General features: G+C 32.2%; 1 protein-coding gene across 1 annotated transcript; it reads left to right on the top strand.

Annotated features, from left to right (window-relative positions):
* Window positions 1-12,316: 12,316 nt before the first annotated feature.
* LOC132753576 (uncharacterized) lies at window positions 12,317-19,407 on the top strand (the record flags this gene model as incomplete). Its single annotated transcript, XM_060744064.1, has 3 exons — window positions 12,317-12,379; window positions 17,977-18,522; window positions 19,297-19,407. Coding segments are annotated over exons 1-3 (718 nt in total), but the record flags the coding sequence as incomplete, so codon positions are not given.
* Between the last annotated feature and the right edge of the window lie 1,655 nt (window positions 19,408-21,062).

The following is a 21,062-nucleotide window of genomic DNA, read 5'->3' as shown; positions in this document are numbered from 1 at the left end:
CAGATCCAAGCATGCGATTAAGGGATAGTACTTTTAATTATGGTCTTTCCGTTGCTGGAGCTTAAAAGATAAAGAGTATATTTTTATTAAATGTTTTATAAAGAAATACTTAAAATAAATATGTAAATAACCTTATTTGAAAATGTATAAGATAAATTAGGTATTAAGGGTGATATTTAAAATATGAAAAAAATATACATTTAAAATGTTAGTTATTTAAGTTAAAATTAAACGTGTATTATAGAGAAAATTGATTAAACGTAATAATTAAATCAGTTGTCAAGTACACTGTACGCAGTGTGGGAAATATAAAAACAAGGGAATCATTATTTTTGCCATTCAATTTTGAAATGCTTGGAACTAATTTTATCTCCCCGTCTCGGGCCGAGGACCTGACCCTCAATGTCCGCGTTTCACGCCCTAAGATCGGGTATACAAGTCAGCTCCGTATTACTTCCGGGAGATTAAAAATAAAACGATGATGTCATTCTAAAAATAGAACGATTATGTCATTCTAAAAATAGAACGATGATGTCATTCTAAAAATAGAATCCAATATGGCGCCGCGCATGCGCAGTCGTGCCCCCAAACCGACGCCTATACTACTTCTAGCAACTACCATGAAATTTTCGGCATGGGTAAACCTGACAGAAATATCAGTCTGATATGCAAAAATGTGGTATTGTACATTTAAAATAGTACAATTTGCAAGAAAATGGCAGTTAGCTTTGGCTAGTAAGGATTTAGTAAGATTTGTGATACAAACAAATTTAATTAAAAAAAAAAAAAAAACATTAAGAATACAATGTTCTACAAAAATCTGTTCTCTTGAATTTGTTTTGAAACATTATACACTGTTATATTTTTTTAAAACATTATAACATTGTATACATTACATGATAATGTATGGATTTTTTGGTTGTTGTATTTTGTTGTATTTTGGAAAACACTAATATTGTATAATATAACTATGTATGTTCTTTTACTGGGATAGATATATGATATTATGAATGGAAGTGGTGGATAAGTTTCCCCGGCACACTCTGCACTGAGACGGGGAAAATAAAATGAGCAACATGTATCCTGAAATTAAGACGAATATATATCAAAGACATGCACCATTTCATATTGTGATTGCATCTTAATTTAAATTAAACATATTTTATTTCTCAAGATATTTACAATTTACACAGAGCAATTCAAATATTCTTTAAAAATGAATTAGAACGAAAGTGTGCAATTGGCATATAGTAGGCGATTAAATCATTACATATTTTATAATCTGTGACGAATATAATACAAAACAATAATCATAAATTTATATTGGAAAAAAGAAAACACAGAAGCTTATATGTATTTAAAATCTCCAAGAAACATAGTATATGTCCCATTGAATACATTTAGAATGAATGCATTATTGGTTCAAATTAACATTTATATTAATATAAACATACAAAATTGAATAACATTTGAAAGGAACACAGAAAGATGAAAAGGTAGTGATGAAGGAGAAAGATTGATAATGACGCATCTCAAGTATAGAAATATAATGATTAAGTGTTTGGGTGTTAAATTAATCTTTTTGTCTCTTGGGTGAAAGTGTGTACTTGTGAAAAAATTATCTTTTAGTTTGGTCAGAAAGGTTTGGGATGCCTAAAAATGTAACAATTAAGTCAATGTCGACATTATTCAAATTGCGAAGTAACTTTTATTTAGCTGTGTCAAATTGTGCACAATCGAAGAAGAAATGAAAGTAATTTTCTATTTGGCCACAAAGACATAAAGGCGATGCAGTTATGTTTTACAAAAACAAATGGTAGTTTAAAGAACTTCACTTGATCTTAAATATTGTTTTATTGTTGTTGTTTTTTTGTATCATTTTTTAATAAATAGCTTAAACTTTTTGACTTGGTTTTTAACTCACATTATCGTCATTATCAATATCATACTGAAACACTCCCTGATTAAATAGCATCTAACAGCTTCTGTTTCAAAGGTGTAACAAAACGTTCCAGCTCAGAGCTATAAAAGTGAAAGCGCCAAAAGTGACCTTTGGTGACATTTAAGTACCAGTCCATACGCACACACGCGCGCACAGAATCTCAGCGCCTAGATATGTACCTTAACATATCTTGGCACATCTCAGTCTGAACTATTGTATTTTCGACACTTGAATGCTCGTCAGTAGGTTATATTAGTACTTTGTAGCCTATGTTTAAATTTAGTTCTTTGGAATCTTTTATTATTGTCGAGAGTGGTATCATTTCACTTATCAAACAGAATAGATACATCAAATTGAAATTATTGGTAAATTGCAATTACTGGTAAAATAGTAACTGGTAAAATGAATCGTTGAGCACAATTTGAAATGAATGAATAAACTCCATTGAGCTATAATGATACACTCTATTGCAACTATTGTTAAAATACATTTATTAGGTTTACGTTGTTGAACACAATTTGAATGAAGATGATACATCCCATTGAGCAAATTAAAACTCATTGAGGTAATTGACAAAATGCAGTTATTTTAGATTAATCTCATTGAACACATTTTCATCTGAAGGACCACCCATTGAACTGAACTGATGCACTCCATTGCGCGTGTATGGATTATACTGATTGAATACAACGTGAGCTGAATTTAGCTAAATGGAAAACGCTATTGACCCTTATTGGAAAAAATGCATTTGAACTCATGGAAAACCCCCAAAATAGAGATTTAAAACCATATTAAACTTATAAAAAATCAATTAAGTTAAAAAATTCCCCTTTTTTTTATAAAACTTCATTCAACAAATGCCCTTTTTGCCATTTTTTAAAGGGCTTTATCATCGTAATATATTTCCCAAATTTATAAAATAAAAATCTTGGAATTTGGTAAATTGTTATTCTTGTGCGTTTTTGCTTGAGCTGATTAAAAAAAAAGTTAATGAAATCAAGAGGGATGCAATCCAAAAAAACAATCCATGTTTTTTTCCCCTTACTATATCCCTTTCAAAAAATCATAAAATAAATTTAACAAACAATTTTCATAGAAAACGTCTAACATAAATTGTTGCATGTGAAAACAGTTTTTATTACTTTAAGGTGGGTGGGGCGAGTAAAGTGGTTTTCTTTATTTTTTTATTACATTTTAGTCTTTACAATACGCTCAATTGACCCCTTTTATCTATTGTTAAAATGAATTTGAATGATATGCGGTCAATGTTCAATAATACAAATCGGTTTTTATGAAACGAAAAAAGAACAAATTCAAAATTGTAATTAGAAGCATTTTATCATAACTTTAAGAAACATGTATGCTAAAACTTTCAAATTCACTCAAATCTTGTCCAAATATAACAACTGATGGTCCAATCCTTAACTAAATCTCATCTTTGACAATCAACATTGTATGAAAAGGTTAAGAGTTAAAAAGAAAAAAAAATAACATTTATTAATACAAAATATCAAAAAGCAACGATGAAAGCTGATTCCTATTTAAGCATTCAACCCTGAAGAAATTTTTACTATTTTTGTAAATTAATTAGTAATTGATGATGACTCTGTATTGATCATAGCCAGCCATACTTTCTCACTATGAAAATAGTTTTAAACTGGTGAAATAAAAAGCCATAAAAACTTTCTGTTCAAATATTTAGTTTTGTTTTTTCCCCATAAAAATCCTATGTAACAATAAAAGCTTTCAGGTTGAAGCATTTCGTTCTCCATCTAAGCTTATTTTTTTCACAAAGGCTGAGCATAATAAATTAATTCACTTAATGAATATATGTAAAACTCAACTAGTTACGACAAATTTATTATACCAGCAAGTCACCTGATGAATCAAATCATTTTACAGTGACTTATAACTGCTAAATAACTAGTATAAAAAGAAAGAATTGTTTTTGATTATTATTATCCATTTATCCTGATGAAAGTGTTGTTCACCGAAACGCGTCAATAACGAAATAATAATATTTTGAAAAACTGTACGTGTTGTTGTTGTTTAAACGTCGTTTTAAATAACTAGTATGAAATACAACAAATCCGCATATTAGACAGAAGAACTAAGCCCCAGTATATATAACAGTATACTGAGACAAGCTCATCAAAGTTTTAAAATAACAAGAATACAAATAAAGCGGAAAATATTTTATTAACAACACAATAAAGCAAATTAAAAACAAAAAGAAATAATGCATACAATAAATCAAAGGATACCTGGAAGTGGCAAATTTGTACAAGCATCTTTCTTCAAAAGTGTCTGTCAAAACTGTAACCAGAATGGCAATTCATGCAATTTTTTTTGAAGTAAGAAAATTTTTCAGTTACGATGCATGTTATCGTCGAAACCCACATGCACTGATTTCTCCGAACTTGATTCATCACGAGTAAAGTGTATACGTAACAATAACGCTTGGGTTACCGAGGACAGATGCATGCATACAAACGAGCTAACTTTTGTCAAGCTTTGAAACTATTGACCCCGTCTTCAGATATAGGGTCTTTCTTAAAACGTCATTGTATGAATAAAAAACTCAATTTCAGCTTCTATTCCTGTTAATTGTCTACAATATCTGTAATTTTGACTTTTTTTGAACATTTTGCTCATGTCCTTAAATGGTAATGAAACTGATTACTTGACAATAAACGGCCCCCTTTTGTCGTAAAGGTCTTCCATTGTGACATACCGTAATCCATATACCATCACCAAGATGGTTTTTTTATATCAAAGATGAGTTGTTCCCTCCTCCCCCGAATCTCGAGTCCCTTCCCCTGTGCCATTTTAACTTTGTGGGGGCCTATTGATCAATCAATTATATGTTTTCTTTGATTTCTTTATCGGAAACTATTGTTTCTTTTTCGGTTTTCATTGATGTTATTCAACCTGTCCAACGTCTGCCTTGTACCTGTCCTATTTTTGTCTGTTGTCCCCCAGGGTTCTTGCTGCTGGTTCATGTTGCTAGGTCGTTTGGGTTGCGCTCATTGAACGCCGTCTTTTTCTTTTTTGATCTTGTTTATCATATTTTTGTCACAGGACAAGTCCCTGCTGGGTTAACAGTTGTCTGATTCCTGCCTCCCAAACTGTAAATGTTGAACTATTGACATTCAAACAATATGATTTGAAGTTGTCCCCACATCAATTTTGAATGAGTCATGTCTATACAATGATAAGGAATTTGGTATAAATCTGGAGAAAAACCTCAATTCGAATCTTAACTTTGTTTTCGTTGCTCAAGCGTCATGATTTGCAATTTTTACATTTTGAAAATAACGATCTTTTATTGAAAATTGAATATTTGAAAAAATTATCAAAGGGTATTCATAAAGGTATTTGTGTGGTTTAAACATGATTGGTTCGATCTCATTCTCTCCGATTTTAAATAAAGCTCATCATTCTAAAGAATAAATTTAAAAATTTGACAACACCTTACCTTCTTGTTCTAGTTACTCACATTTTGCTTTAACAAAAGTCTTTTTAGAGAGGTAGAAGCTGTGTTTTGGAGGTTGTGATATTCTTACATTTAACAATTTTTAACAAAGCTTTAACAATAAAGATCCTATATATGTAAATGCTTGAAAAGAGTGATCCCTTGATAGTATAGAGGTAATAAAAACGAAAGCAAAAAGTTGACCATTGCAGACTCGGTTTATTTAAGTCTGTTCATAGAAGATAATGTAATGCTGCAACATCTTCTTCAAGCCCTTGCACGACTTTGAATAGTAATTAAAAACTTTTACTGAAGAAGTATTACAATAAATGATCTGGATGGTCAAGAAGACATTAACATAAGATTCTTGGCAACTTGTTATGGCTGTAACAAAGCATATGACACCTGCTGAACATTGTGTGTATAAAATTCTTGAAAAATTAAACACATCAGAATAAGTATTTCCTAAACATTTCTTACCCGCTATTCCAAAACCATTTGTACTCCGGAAAGTTTCATACACGTTAGTTTCATCAGCGGTCATAAAGTCAAACCTTAATTCCGTTTCTTCTTCAGAAGTAATTTCTTGTAAATACTTCAGACGTGATAGGTACAATAGTGTATAATTTCGTTCATAATAGAGTTTCAGTTACGGAACCAGTTTGAATATTCTATTTGCATTGTAAATGTTCAAATAGTGCATGATTAGCGTTTTTAATGTCGTAAACATATTAAAAAAAATCTTGCTGATAAAATGGCTGAAGAAAATTTTCGTGACCAATTGACAATATTGAATATTTGAAATGTGAGAACAAAGATATATATTGAATGCCGACTTAACGGAACGCAGGCATCGGCTTAAAGCTAGCAACAAACTACGCAGCCACAGATATGGACCATCTTACCTAGCTAAAAATCAGTATTCAAGTTGCCTTTAACCTCCTAGCTAATATAATTTACGAGTATTCAATATTTGTTCTAAATTTAAACAGTTTAAAGATAAACATTGATAATTTTCTTTTTGAGATGTTAACAGTGCAATTAATTTTGGTATATTTAATTTTGGTCTTTTCCAAAAAAATTTATTTATAAGCTGTTTTCTCAAAACATTGTACTGCAGACATTCTTAGAATACATGAAATTCATCTTCTAATTTTGAGCAAATACATTTTCTTTCATTATTAGGAATGGCTATAGGTTTAAGCCATCTACCAGTTTCAACTTTTAATCTATGTGAAGACGTCCTGAAAACGCGATAGGGATTTCCCAAACTTTTCAATATTAACCATTGACAGATATGATTTAGAACCAAAATCACAAAATAATACATAACTTCTTGTTCTTAATGAATCTTTTAGTGCTGCATACCAATTTTGTATAAATGTATCTGTTAATCTTTGTTTTACTACTGCTAAAATATATTTACATCTTCAACACCCTTTTTAATTCATACTTCATTGAAACCTATTGTAACAAAAACATAACAGACTTAGCCCAGGACATTGCATTTGGTTTAAGTTCTAAATCTCTACACATAAAACACAACTTTGACATATTGACTGAACAACTTTAAACCAGTTATTTGTAATGTTAATAGCTCTCATTGTTTTTAAAGATGTCATTCCTAGTTCACCATAGATAAAATGGTTTTATGTTTGTTTTTTAACACTTGACAACTTCTTACAATACTTTTAATGTATATTTTCTACTACATGACTATCAAGTAATCCTCATAATTGTGATCCATAGTTAAGAATAGGTAAAATAAGCTTATCAAATAGATCCAGTTTGTTCTAAACTGACATACAGGGGAATCTTATTAGCATTTTTCAAGTTTATACAGTGTCTTCAATGATTGTCCAGGAAGTGTTTCTAAAGTCTTTTCTAGTGATTGACCTTCATAATAAAAATACAAATTCTGTCTGTGTCTCTCACCCCTTTTTTAAAATCAAAACCTTTGTAACTTAATTTACACCTATCACAATATACATCTTAAGACATAATCACTATATCACAGACAACTGTCAATATGTCACGTTATTTTTTTATAGTTTTATTTCATGTTGGCCATTGATCGCAATAGGGAAATATCGCTGTACACAACGATAACTGTATAAAGTATGATCATTATTATTTTCAAATAAATATTGTCATAAATATAAACCTGTATCTAAGAATGATACCATCTCAATATATTTAATTAATTTTTTTTCATACAATTTTAATATTTTTCCAACAATAATTAATGTCTGTATTATTGTGCCTGTGGTTGACAACAACCTTTATTTTATTCTACTTTTAGGGCAAATAGTTTATTAAGTTTATTTTAGTCCGATTGTATTTGGCACTTTAATCTTATTGAAACTATTTCGTGTCCGTCCGTTTCGTGTCCAAGCAAATGATGTAAAGTTTCTTGCACACGGAAACAGCAGCTTGCCCCTGACGGGGTTTGAAATCACGCGGTATCCTAAGATTAATAGGGCATATACCTTTACTGTATCATAATTATAACTGATACAATGCTATGGAGAAAAAAAAAGAGAGAAAAGATATTATTGTAATATCTGAGCAGTTTTCGCATTGAAAAAGATAATGTAATTCCGTTATCTGGTTTTTAAAATTATTTTTAGAAATAATATTGCCTTTAAACTTATATAGGAGCAAATGATCAATCATTTATTCTGACATAAAAATAGTTGATTTGTAACAAGCATCCTCTATCTTAAAAATGTATCTGTCTAGTGTTGTTCGTTTCGAGTCACATTATGTTACCATGCATAGCAAATAACTAATAAGAATATAATAAACTATGGATTCAAATTGTCTCGATCCTTGAATATCTGATTTACTCACGGGTTCAAGATTAGCAGAATAGATATGTTGGTTTTAATTATTCATAAAATTGTTACGTTTTGAATATCAGCATCGACGCAAGGCAGTACATTCTTTTTAACGTTCTTATCGATGATAAGATTATATTTGCCATATTTGTATGGCAAAAACATTTCTGACAAGTTATTTTAGCAGAACTCGACTGAGTTCCAATAACCTAAAAACATTTAATTGAAATTCCTTACATATATCATATTGAAATCTTCAAACGGAAAGATATGCAAAAGATAACAAGAGCCACCGCCGGGCGGGGGCAACGCTCGACTTTTTACTTTCTCTAAAAGCAAACAAAGAAATGTTTGAATAAAATCTTAACGTTTCCTTTTTATTAATTTAATCGGTCTTCTAGTCACATTAGTTTTGTCTATATATATATATATATATATAATATATATATATATATATATATATATATATATATATATATATATATATATATATATATATATAAATAGAAAACACTCAATTCTATAAATAGAAAATTCTATAAATTAGAAACACGCAATTCTATAAATAGAAATTCTATAAAATAGATACACGTGTGGGTGACAAGTGGTGGTGGTTGGTGGTGTGACACGAGGTGGTGGGTGGTGATACGTGGTGGTGATGACACGTGGTGATGGTGGTGACACGGTGGTTGGTGGTGACAAGTTGGTGGCCTGATGGTGACACGTTGACGATGTGGTATCACGAAGAGTCGTGGTGGACACGTCGTTGTTGAATGACACGTGGTCGTTGGTTGATACGTGGTTGGTGAGACACGCTGCGTGGTGGGTGACACGTTTGGTGTGCATGACACGTGGTGTGGCGACACGTGGCGGTGGTGACACGTGTGAAGTGGTGACACGTGATAGGTGGTGTCATTGAGGTCCGTGGTGACACCGTGTTGTGGTGACACTTGGTTGTTGGGACATGTGGTCTGGTAGTTGGTGGTGACATTGTGGTTGGTGATGAACACTGGTGGTGCGACACGTGGCGGTTGGTACAACGTGTGGTGATGTCACGTCGGTGGTGGTGACACTAGTGGTCTGGCACGTGGTGATTGGTTGACACGTGGTGATGACACGTTGTGGTACATGTTGATGAGTGGTGTGTCACGTGGGGTGCCGTGACACATTGGTGGTTGGTCACGTGGTAGTGTCACGTGGTGGTGGTGTCACGTGGTGGCGACACGTGGTAGTGGTGATACGTGGCAGTGGTGACATATGGTTTCACGTGGTGGTGGTGGCACGTGGTGATGGTGACACGTGGTGGTGACATGTGGTGTTGTTGTTGTTGATGATGATGATCATTTTGTGTCATTTTTAAAAATTACAGTAATTATTCTGGAAAAACGAAGTGAGGCGATTGATCTGAAATTTAACACACAAGTTATTGATCTATACCTATATCAATGTTTTATTAGCATTGAAAAGAAATTTCCAGCCTGTAATATCAAACAACCTTAAGGTATTAGATTCCTAATGAGAAACATTTTCCCGCAGCGTATGCATTTTCAGTGACTCGTGATAGAGATTACATGAAGTGCTTGTTCATACTTTTCTGGTGACTTTTCAGTTTTTTTTTCTTCCTTTTTGCATGGCAATACATTTATAATGATTTTCTTTTTATATATATATTTTTAGATTTTTCTTATGAAATACTTGAAGTTTTATGTATACGCTTTTAGTGTGGAATGAGTAAAGAAACAGGGTGACCCTTTAAAACTTAAAAACTATCTCGTTTGTAAACCTCTTTTATACTTATTTTGAACAAATGTTCAGAATTTTTTCTAGATAAATGTTATTGAATAAGTTAACATAAATTTATCTCCAAATATGCTTCTCTTTGGTTTTGTTTAATTATTTCAAAACTATGACTCTTTATTATATACTTATAAATAAAATATTGATGAAATATTGATGAAATAATATGCGTTTTTTTCATTTTCTGTATTTTCAATGTAAAAATTTACTTTTCGTTGCAGTGAAACATATTTTCCGTATTTTCACTGGTGTCTTGCCGGACTAATTTTTTTTAAATATAAAGGAAAAGTCATAAATAAATAAATAAATAATGTAAAGATTTTAAGGAAAATAAAAATATTCAAGATTCATGTAATACTTTACTGTACATGTTATGTGCAATTAATAATTGATTTCACAGTTTTTGCATATTTTGACCTTTTCTTTAGTATTCATGTGGATTGCAAGCGTCGTTAGTAATAAGTGAATTGCGTTTTTTTGTTCACTTTACAATATTTTACTTTTGAATACATTTTTTTACATCAAATTTTTATAAATATAATTGTTAATACCGGTAGATGTTTTCTGTACATATACATGGTAATATTTTAACAAAATGTTTATCTCTTAAACATTAAATTTGGTATTGTGTCTGGGATGTAGTTATTAACCTATATCATCCCATACCCTACTATAGACTACGCAGTATGTTATGCTTTAATACCAAGGGTTATATTTATATTTTTGGGATTCCATGTACAACTATTTTTGGGTTTGTGCTATTTATAGAAAAGTTTGGATTTTTGTGCCGTATTTAGGATAAAATAACAAACATTGAAACATGATGAAGTTAACTTGGATGTTATTTTTTATAATATCGGTTTCATTTGCTTCTGATACAGGTATGTCTTTATTTCTGTTTGACTGATCATTGAATTGTTTCACTAAAAACGTAGGTTATCATCCTTTATATCATTATATCGGAAATATTTTTTCAAATTATTATTTTTTAAGACCGATCTTCTATAAAAGTACCATATAGAACTTATTTATTCTGGATTTTAACACATAATTATTTATATGCCGGTGTAACTTTGAATTTTGATTCCGTTTAGAATTGTAATTTTTCAACGTTGAGAATTGACCAAGCCAGCAATTCAACATTAAATTTTGATTAAAACGTCGTTGAGAAATGATCAATCGTTAAATTTTGATCAAATTAGGTTAAACTGCTGGTTAAATGTTAGTGAAACGTCTGTTGTTGTAGAGTAATAGAATCTCTAAAAGGCATTCACAAGCATATTATAGCCAAGCATGTGTCCGTGCCAACTTCTTCGGCGAGAAAGGCGATACAATCTGTATGTTGGAAAGAAATTTTTTTTTATGAAAGTTTAAAACAATGATTACCAACAGATGGGTCTATATGGTCATGCCCATCCGACATGCCCATCGCGACTTCCACAGGGAAAGCATCTTTTTTGTTTCATGATAGTGGTCATTTTACGAACTAGTATAATAAACTGTTGAAATTCAGTAGAATATCTATAGCTAGCCATGGTTCTAAGAAATATTCTTTAAACATCGTGTTTAGAACTACTATATGCTTCATTTGGTGTGTATAAATAAATCGGTCTATACCCATTAATAAATAAATATTCCCGCTCTATAAAACCGTTTTACATTGCCACAATATAGACCAAAGATATATTAAAGGTAATAAAAGAGTTGTACGTCCATATTTAACCCTATATACGTAAACGTAGAAAAATTCAACAGATTATGTCTTATACATACGGTGACACAAAGGTGACATTTGTGCGTTTTTATTTATCTCGTGCAAAATCATTGATTTCACAGTTTTTGCATATTTTGATCTTTTCTTTGTTATTTACGTGGATTGCAAGCGTCGTTAGTAATAAGTGAATTGCGTTTTTTTTTTGTTCACTTTACAATATTTTACTTTTGAATACATTTTTTTACATCAAATTTTTATAAATATAATTGTTTACACCTTAATTATTCGGAATACCGGTAGATGTTTTCTGTACATATATATACAATGTCATGGTAATATTTTTACAAAATGTTTATCTTTTAAACATTAAATTTGGTACTGTGTCTGGGATGTAGTTATTAACCTATATCATCCAATACCCTACTATAGACTACGCGCAGAATGTTATGCTTTACCAAGGGTTATATTTATATTTTTGGGATTCCATGTACAAATGTTTTTTGGTTTGTGTGCTATTTATAGAATACTAGTAGTTATTTAGTATTGAAACATGATGAAGTTAACTTGGATGTTATTTTTTATAATATCGGTTTCATTTGCTTCTGATACAGGTATGTCTTTATTTCTGTTTGACTGATCATTGAATTGTTTCACTTAAAACGTAGGTTATCATCCTTTATATCATTATATCGGAAATATTTTTTCAAATTATTATTTTTTTAAGACCGATCTTCTATAAAAGTACCATATAGAACTTATTTATTCTGGATTTTAACACATAATTATTTATATGCCGGTGTAACTTTGAATTTTGATTCCGTTTAGAATTGTAATTTTTCAACGTTGAGAATTGACCAAGCCAGAAAATTCAACTTTAAATTTTAAAATTTAAAACGTCTTTGAAAATATCAATCTAAAATTTTGATAAAATTTTAGTTTAAACTGTTTGGTTTAAAATGTTATTTGACAACGTTGTTTTTGTAAGAAAATAAAATTTCTCAAAAAAGGCCTTTTTCCAACCCAAATTTTTTTACCCAAAGGGCATAATGTTCCCGTGCCAACTTCTTGGGGGAAAGGGAAAGGCAAATACAATCTGTATTTTAAAAAAAGAAATTTTTTTTTTATGAAATTTTTTAAAACAAAAAAATTTACCAACAGAGGGGTTTCTAAATGGTCATCCCCAATCCGACATCCCCCAATCGCGATTTCCACGGGGAAAAAGGGCATCTTTTTTTTTTTCCCAAAATAGTGGTCTTTTTTTACAACATTTAAAAATAAAATTGTTAAAATTCAGTTTTTTAAAATTTATCTATGGGGCTACCCATGGTTCAAAAAAAAAATATTCTTTAAACATCGTGTTTAGAACTACTATATGCTTCATTTGGTGTGTATAAATAAATCGGTCTATACCCATTAATAAATAAATATTCCCGCTCTATAAAACCGTTTTACATTGCCACAATATAGACCAAAGATATATTAAAGGTAATAAAAGAGTTGTACGTCCATATTTAACCCTATATACGTAAACGTAGAAAAAATCAACAGATTATGTCTTATACATACGGTGGCACAAAGGTGACGTTTGTGCGATTTTATTTATCTCGTGCAAACGAGATACTATGTCGTGGCCACGAGTTACTAAGTCGTAGCCCGAGATAATTAAGATGCGAGCACGAGATACTATGTAGTGGCCACGAGTTACTAAGTCGTGGCCACGAGATACTTAAGTGGTGAGCACGATATACTATGTCGTGACCACGAGTAAAAAGTCGTCGGGACGAAATAATTAAGTCGTGCGCACGAGATAATTAACCAATCAGATAATACTATATAATTAAAAAAAAACGGCCGATTTTAAAAGAATTTTATGGTCCTTAATTCAAAATGAAAATTATTTACGGAGTTGCATGTTATACTATTATGAAATTTGATAAAGAATGAAAAGAAAGAAAAATAATCTCGATTTAGAAATCGAATTATTTTGGACGTGTGTTTAAGTTATCAGTCCTGAAATGACCTCAGATAAGTAAATAATTCTGATTCAAGGGTAGATAACTCAAAAATGAGATCGGTGACACCCGACCTTTTTTCGCTAAAACTTTTTCTGTCATAATATTCTCATATCATGACAATTTTTAAGAAATTCTATGGAACTGTTTTAATTATGCCTTTACGCCTTTCATAGTTCTAAGATTTTTAGTAGTATTATCCTTATTTATATTTTCACAGACATCCCAGTTGTCTGGTTCGTTCTGGGAATATATTACTATTTCAGTACAATCTCCAGTTGAAGTGGTTGATGACGAATACTTGAGCCGCGTCACGACAAAACCAACATAGTGCGTTTGCGACCAGCACAGATCCAGACCAGCCTGCGCTTCCGCGCAGTCTGATCAGGATCCATGCTGTTCGCTTACCAACTCTATTAGAAGCAGAGAAACTGATAGCGAACAGCATATATCCTGATCAGACTGCGCGGATGCGCAGGCTGGTCTGGATCCATGCTGGTCGCAAACCCATTATGTTGGTTTTGTCGTGACGCGGCTCATAAGTCTTCTTTGTGAAAAAGTTTTGTGGGATGATAGATATTTGTAATTTACGGATAATAAGGAATTGTTTGATGGAGAGATGTTTTAGTTTTATTTAGTTAGAGCAAAGTTTTGAGAAAAGCAATTGATTCCTGAAATATTTATTTTAAATTGATTTAAATAAAATTAGATATTTTATGGTTGCAGTTAATAATTTCTGAATTTTTTGTATAATTAATATCCAATCACTAGGTAAAGAAACACCAAGGATAATCAAATATGAATATCCAAAATAAATACGGATAAGTATCCCGATCAAGATTCATTTTGTAGCACATAGACTACATAATGACTACTGCTCGGTTCACGCTTCACATACCTCGTTGAAACTTCCCAAGTGAGCATCATACCTTAATCAATTTCAAAGAAACTATTGCAATAATACGGATCAATTTATTGGTTTAAATTTTTTTTCATTATAGATATATACGGTAATTATATGGAACAACATTTGATAATTTGCAATTACAGGCTTCACGGAGAAGAGCATTAAAGACCAATGTAGTCCTATTGTGTTTTATACACTTTGCGGTGTTGCTGTTTTGCTCATTCTCTGAATAATCCTAACGCCTCATAAAGGCGCTAAATCCATAAACTATCTAAATGTACATGATTACCTAAATCTCTAAAATGGATACATTTTTATGCTTCCCGAAAAATTTTGGGGGAGAATTCAGTCGCTGCCTTGTTCGTCCGTTCGTCCGTCTGTCCGTCTGTCCGCTTTTCTTATCCGGGACATAACTTTGAAACAACAAGAGGTATCAACATGAAACTTTGTAGATAGATAGATCTCATTGAGTAGGTGTGCAGTGCACAATACCTGAGCTTGCTCAGGGTGAGCTATTAGGATCGGTGAATGTCCGTCGTCCGTCGTACGTCCACAATTGCTTGTGAACACTAGGAGGAGTTCGAACATGGGTCATCTCAGATGAAAAAGTAGGTCACCGTAGCTAAAAATAGAAAAACCTTGTTAACACTCTAGCGGTCACATTTTTGCATCAGTCATCATCAAACTTGGTCAAGATGCTTGTCTAGGTGAAAGCTCGGATGAGTTCGAACATGGGTCATTTTGGATGAAAAACTAGGTCACATGAGCTAAAACTAGAAAAAGCATGTTAACACTCTAGAGGTCACAATTTTACCTCAATCATCATCAAACTTGGTCAGGATAATGTCTAGGAGATAGCTCGGATGAGTTTGAACATGGGTCATCTCCAATGAAAAAGTAGGTCACCGGAGCTAAAAATAGAAAAACCTTGTTAACACTCTAGCGGTCACATTTTTGAATCAATCATCATCAAACTTGATCAAGATGCTTGTCTAGGTGATAGCTCGGATGAGTTCGAACATGGGTCATTTCGGATGAAAAACTAGGTCACAGGAGCTAAAAATAGAAAAACCTTGTTAACACTCTAGTGGTCACAATTTTGATTCAATTGTCATCAAACTTGGTCAGGAAACTTGTCTAGGTCATTGCTGGGAATAAATTGAACATGGGTCATCTCGGATGAAAAAGTAGGTCATCGGAGCTAAAAATAGAAAAATCTTGTTAACACTCTAGTGGCTACTGTTTTGATCCAAATATTCTGTTAATTGGTCTGAAAGTTTGTTTTGATGATTTCTAAGTCAAGTTCGAACATGGGTCATCTTGGATGAAAAACTAGGTCACACCGCCCAAATATGGAAAAACCTTGTTAACATTCTAGTGGTCACATTTTCGACTCATCTATCATCAAACTTGGTCAGGATGCTTGTCTAGGTAATTGCTTGGATGAGTTCGAAATCGCATGTGGAACTAGGTCACCGGAGCTGAAAATAGAAAAATCTTGTTAACACTCTAGTTGCTACTGTTTTGATCAAAGTATACTGGAAATTGGTCTGAAAGTTTGTTTTGATGATTTCTAGGTCAAGTTTGAATATGTGTCACCTGGGTAAAAAACTAGGTCGCACTGCTCAAATATGGATAATCCTTGTTAACACTGTAGTGGTCACATTTTTGACTCACCTGTCATGAGACTTGGTCAGAATGTTTGTCTAGGTAATTGTTTGGATGAGTTTGATAAGTCAGGTGAGCGATCTAGGGCCATCATGGCCCTCTTGTTTAATTATTGCCCTTTGTTTATTTTTACACTTTGAACTGAACGGGACAAGTCTAAAACTATAAGCGGTATCAACATGAAACTTTGTAGGTAGATAGATCTCATTGAGTAGGTGTGCAGTGCAGTGCACATGAACTCCACCTTTCCTAATTTTTTTATTATTGCCCTTTGTTTATGTTTACACTTTGAACTTGTCCAGGACATAACTCTTAAACTATAAACGGTATCAACATGTAAACTTTGTAGGTAGATAGATTTCATTAAGTACGTATGCAGTGCACAAGAACCGTAACTCTGCATTGCCTAATTTTAGAATTATTGCCCTTTGTTTATTTTAACACTTTGAATTTTGTCCGGGACATAACTCTAAAAGTATAAGAAGTATCAACATGAAACTTTGTAGGTAGATAGATCTCATTGAGTAGTGCGCAGTGCACAAGAACCGTAACTCTGCCTTGCCTAATACTTGAATAATTGCCCTTTGTTTATTTGTACACTTTGAACTTTGTCCGGGACATAACTCTAAAACTATAAGAGTTATAAACATGAAACTTTGTAGGTAGATAGGTCTCATTGGGTAGAAATGCAGTGTTAAAGAATAATAACTCTGCTTTGCCTTATTTTGAAAATATTGCCCTTTGTTTATTTTTACTTTTTGACTTTTGTCCCGGATACAACTCTAAAACTATTACATATATCAACATGAAACTTTGTAGGTAGGTAGATCTCATTGGATATAACTGCAATGCCAAAGAACCTAAGCACAGCCTTGTCTAATTTTGGAGTTATTGCCCTTTGTTCATTTTTACACTTTTTTGAATTTTACCCGGGACATAACTCTGATATCATCAGGAAACTTTATAGATAGATAGTCCTCATTGAATAAAAGTGCAGTGCAAAAAACATAACTCTGCCTTGCCTAATTTTGGAGTTTTTGCCCTTTGTTCATTTTTTTTTATACTTTCCTGTGTCCAAAACCTTCTCGGGGAGCATCACCTGGCTCAACCGGTTCTTGTTTACATAGGCGAGAGCAGTATTTATCCTTTAAATAGAACCACAGACCTGACTTACTGAAGCATATCTTCAATAAATATTAGATATAAATGCTCAGGATATCATCTCATCTTTGAATGTGGTGTAGATAGTAAATGAAAACATATAATATTTATATCATAGTTTTCCACCTTACATGTAGAACTTATAAACGATTTTTGTTTGAGAGACGTGTCGTTTTATGGTGGAACATGCCTAACGAATATTTTTTGTAATTCACTGTTGTTTAGAATTTTATTGTTGAACGAATTGAAACATTCTAAAACTGCGAAATGTTGTATCCGCGAAATTTACAAGAAATATCTTTAAAAATATTATTGTGATAATACGGATCACTTGGTAATTATGAATATAATAATGAAAATATTGTTGTTATCCAATTTGTGTATAATTGATAACACATGTTAACATTTATGTGTTGCATTTTGTTATGTTAAAACTTAAAAAAAATCTTTTTCTTCTTAGCTTCAGTAGCAGAAACCAAGACAAAATGCAAACCATATAGAGCTTACTTATTCTGGGACATCTGCAGTAATAACAAAATATTTTACACACAAAGAAATGCTATTAGTAAGTTAATAAAAGACATGTCAAAAGGCTCTTTAGTTCATCTCACACTCATAGGAGCAATTTCTGAAAAAACTATCGACATCTTCATAGGCAAATCAGAATGGCAGAAAATTATATCACAACTTGAACCTGAACGAGAGAGTATGAAGCGAAAAATCAAATTCAAACATATTAAAAGAGCAATAGATGGTACACGAGGTCGTCACGATGCGCAAGAAATTGCAACGTTGATTTTCTTTGTTTTGGACAAAGATTCGGAAATAAAGAAAATGGAAAGGGTTAATCAATATTTGGAAGACAAATTGACATACGTAATGTTCATAGGAGGAAAAGATATGTCATTCACTTTTGTCAGTATTGCCACTGACGAAAAACATAAATTTAAACTGAGCACAAGTGAAGACAATGACATAGGAGGGCTTCTGGAAGTTGTGTGTAAAGGTAATATGTGAGCATTTAATGTTAAATAAAATGTTTTAATACTTTATGTGATATAATAGATATACTGAAACCATAACGAATGCCGAACATGGAAATATTGAAAATATGACAGATTCAGTCTTTTTTTATCATGTTGATGTAAGTTATTTGGAGGCCGTAAAAAGTTGCCCCGTGCATATAATCAAAGTTATTTTATTTTCGATTCTTGAAGATCGTTCAAAACGACATTAGTGTTGTGTGTACATGTTAATGGTATTTTAGTTCCTTCTATTTGATCTTTTTCAGCTTGGATTCCCACTTGACTGTATAATCATCCCTAGGATACGGTATCTTCTTTTACGTCTTGTCTGCGATATGCAGGCTTCATAACCTCTGATCCCCTTTCAAAATTCCATTCTTTTTAGTTCCGCCCATTGTTATTAGGGCACACACACTCTTTTTATTTATTTATTATTATTATTTTATTTTTTTTTTATTTTTTTTTTTTTGGGGGGGGGGGGGAATACATATGCCGCTTTTCGTGGAATGTCACTATAGGTTCCATGATAACCGCCGCAAAAGCCGTGACGGCATAAACAGCAGCTTGCACATTCCAGTACCGTCCATGAACAGGTTCAATTAAACTGAGCCTGCAACAGTTTCCATTACGTCGTTTTGGGTTTTAGGGATTTCGTTTTTCTCTATTTTAGAAGTGGTGAATGTTCACGCCCACGTCCCACAGTCTACATAAGCAGTACAAAGTTATTTAAGTGTACTTCTAATGTTTACTTTTAGATACAAGGCTATTGTGTGGTACCGCTTACTTCTGGAACGGCAAAACCTGTTATAGATGTTCGTTTATATGTAGTTCTGATAAATCGGAATACTGCAGACAAGAGTGCCTCTGTAAGTACATGATGTATTTTATTTCATTATATATAAGCTTGCAAGATAAACCATTCTACTGACTTTCTGTTTGCTACGTCTATATCTCTATAGATAAGGTTCTGCTAAAGTTTCCGACTTGCTAGTAAATATCATATTAAATATCAATCAGGGAAATCTTGTCCTGTAACAATTCCTACAATTCAATCATTGCATGTTAAAATTCCTACCAAAATCTTTAGTATAAATTATTGCTTTAAAGCTAGAAAAGGTTTTACTCTCGCTCGGTAAACAATAGAGCTACCTCTTTCGGAAGTATACGATAAATTGCTCTAGCTAGTGTACATGTATCGCCGAATTTAAGTGTGAACTTAGGTATAATATTATTTTATAACATGTTTTTGTAAACTCTGCATCAAGTATAGAAAATCAACGAATGCTGTATCATGTAAATTTGATTAACGTTTCAAGGGAATGTAAAGCTGATGATTTTTTATGTTTGAACTGTGGCGGCGTTTCCCAGTTAACGAATTTATATCGTTGGAATGGACTATTTTATCATGAAAAATAGTGCTATTACCTAATATTTTCCTTTGAAGCATGATGCGTGTCATGCGCAAGACGAAGACCACTAGGTCTAATGTCAAGATCACACTCATCAGTCAGAAAATCGTTTCCGGTCCATAACTTTGTCATGCATCAAAGGATTTCAAAGTCAGCTTGCAAAAGTGTAAAGCATAGGAGTCCTTGTTATCTTAGCAGTTTTGAAAATTGATGATTTACTTATAATAATACAATAAAAATAATTGTGACTTTTGTAAAAAGTGTTCAACTTTTGTTTTTCAGTTTAATGCTCCTTTCAAACTTAAGAAAATTATGCTCTGTCACTCTAACATTTAGGCCTTGTTTATATAAAATAACCGTTTATGTCAGCAGTCGTCTGTTCTTTCAAAATGTTTATGAAATACCAACTATGCTAACCTGTCATAACATTTATTATTCATATCATTCTGTTTCCTGACATATAACGAGGGCATCCGTGTCTTTTAAACCCATTACAGTTATGCGAATACATTGTACCACCTTTCAAGCACCGTATATATTTCCTACATTTATAAACATAAACTTAACATAAATCAAAATTATGGTTACTATAGAAATTTGGAGAAAAAAAGGTTTGTAACTTCAATCAGCATTTTCCTCAGCTTTAGTAATGCTGACTTCCCTCCCTTGCCAGGTAATTGAATACACCAGCTGCCATTACTTCAAGTAAGAAAGTGGATGGCAATGAAACATTCAACCGATGCACAGGAGAGTACATGTTGATATACGCTTTCTTTTAAGCAAGCAAATTATTATCATTTGATACAAAAATATTTATTTTTGTGTTCAGTTCTACAATAACTTTGTTTGCATGTTAGCTTATGGATGCGTTTTTTTAATTTATGTAGATTACGAGGGAACCAAAGAAAGTATTCAAAGAGATTGCGACACCGCTTGCTCCCAAATATTCGGCAACATGTATACACAGCAATACATCCTCGTTATATGTGTTTTCTTCTCCTTTGTATTAAAATTTATGTCTATTTAAAAAAAAATTGTGAACAAGAAGAACAAGAATAAGTAATACATGATTTACTTAAATGTTATCAAGCACATTAAACACAAGAAAACGA

The sequence above is a fragment of the Ruditapes philippinarum genome, unplaced genomic scaffold (genome assembly GCF_026571515.1).
Source record: "Ruditapes philippinarum isolate M1 unplaced genomic scaffold, ASM2657151v2 ctg16459_1_1_1_1, whole genome shotgun sequence".
NCBI classification, from domain to species: Eukaryota; Metazoa; Mollusca; class Bivalvia; order Venerida; family Veneridae; genus Ruditapes; species Ruditapes philippinarum.
Note: the sequence above shows the minus strand (reverse complement) of the source record. Positions and strands in the feature narration are given on the sequence as shown.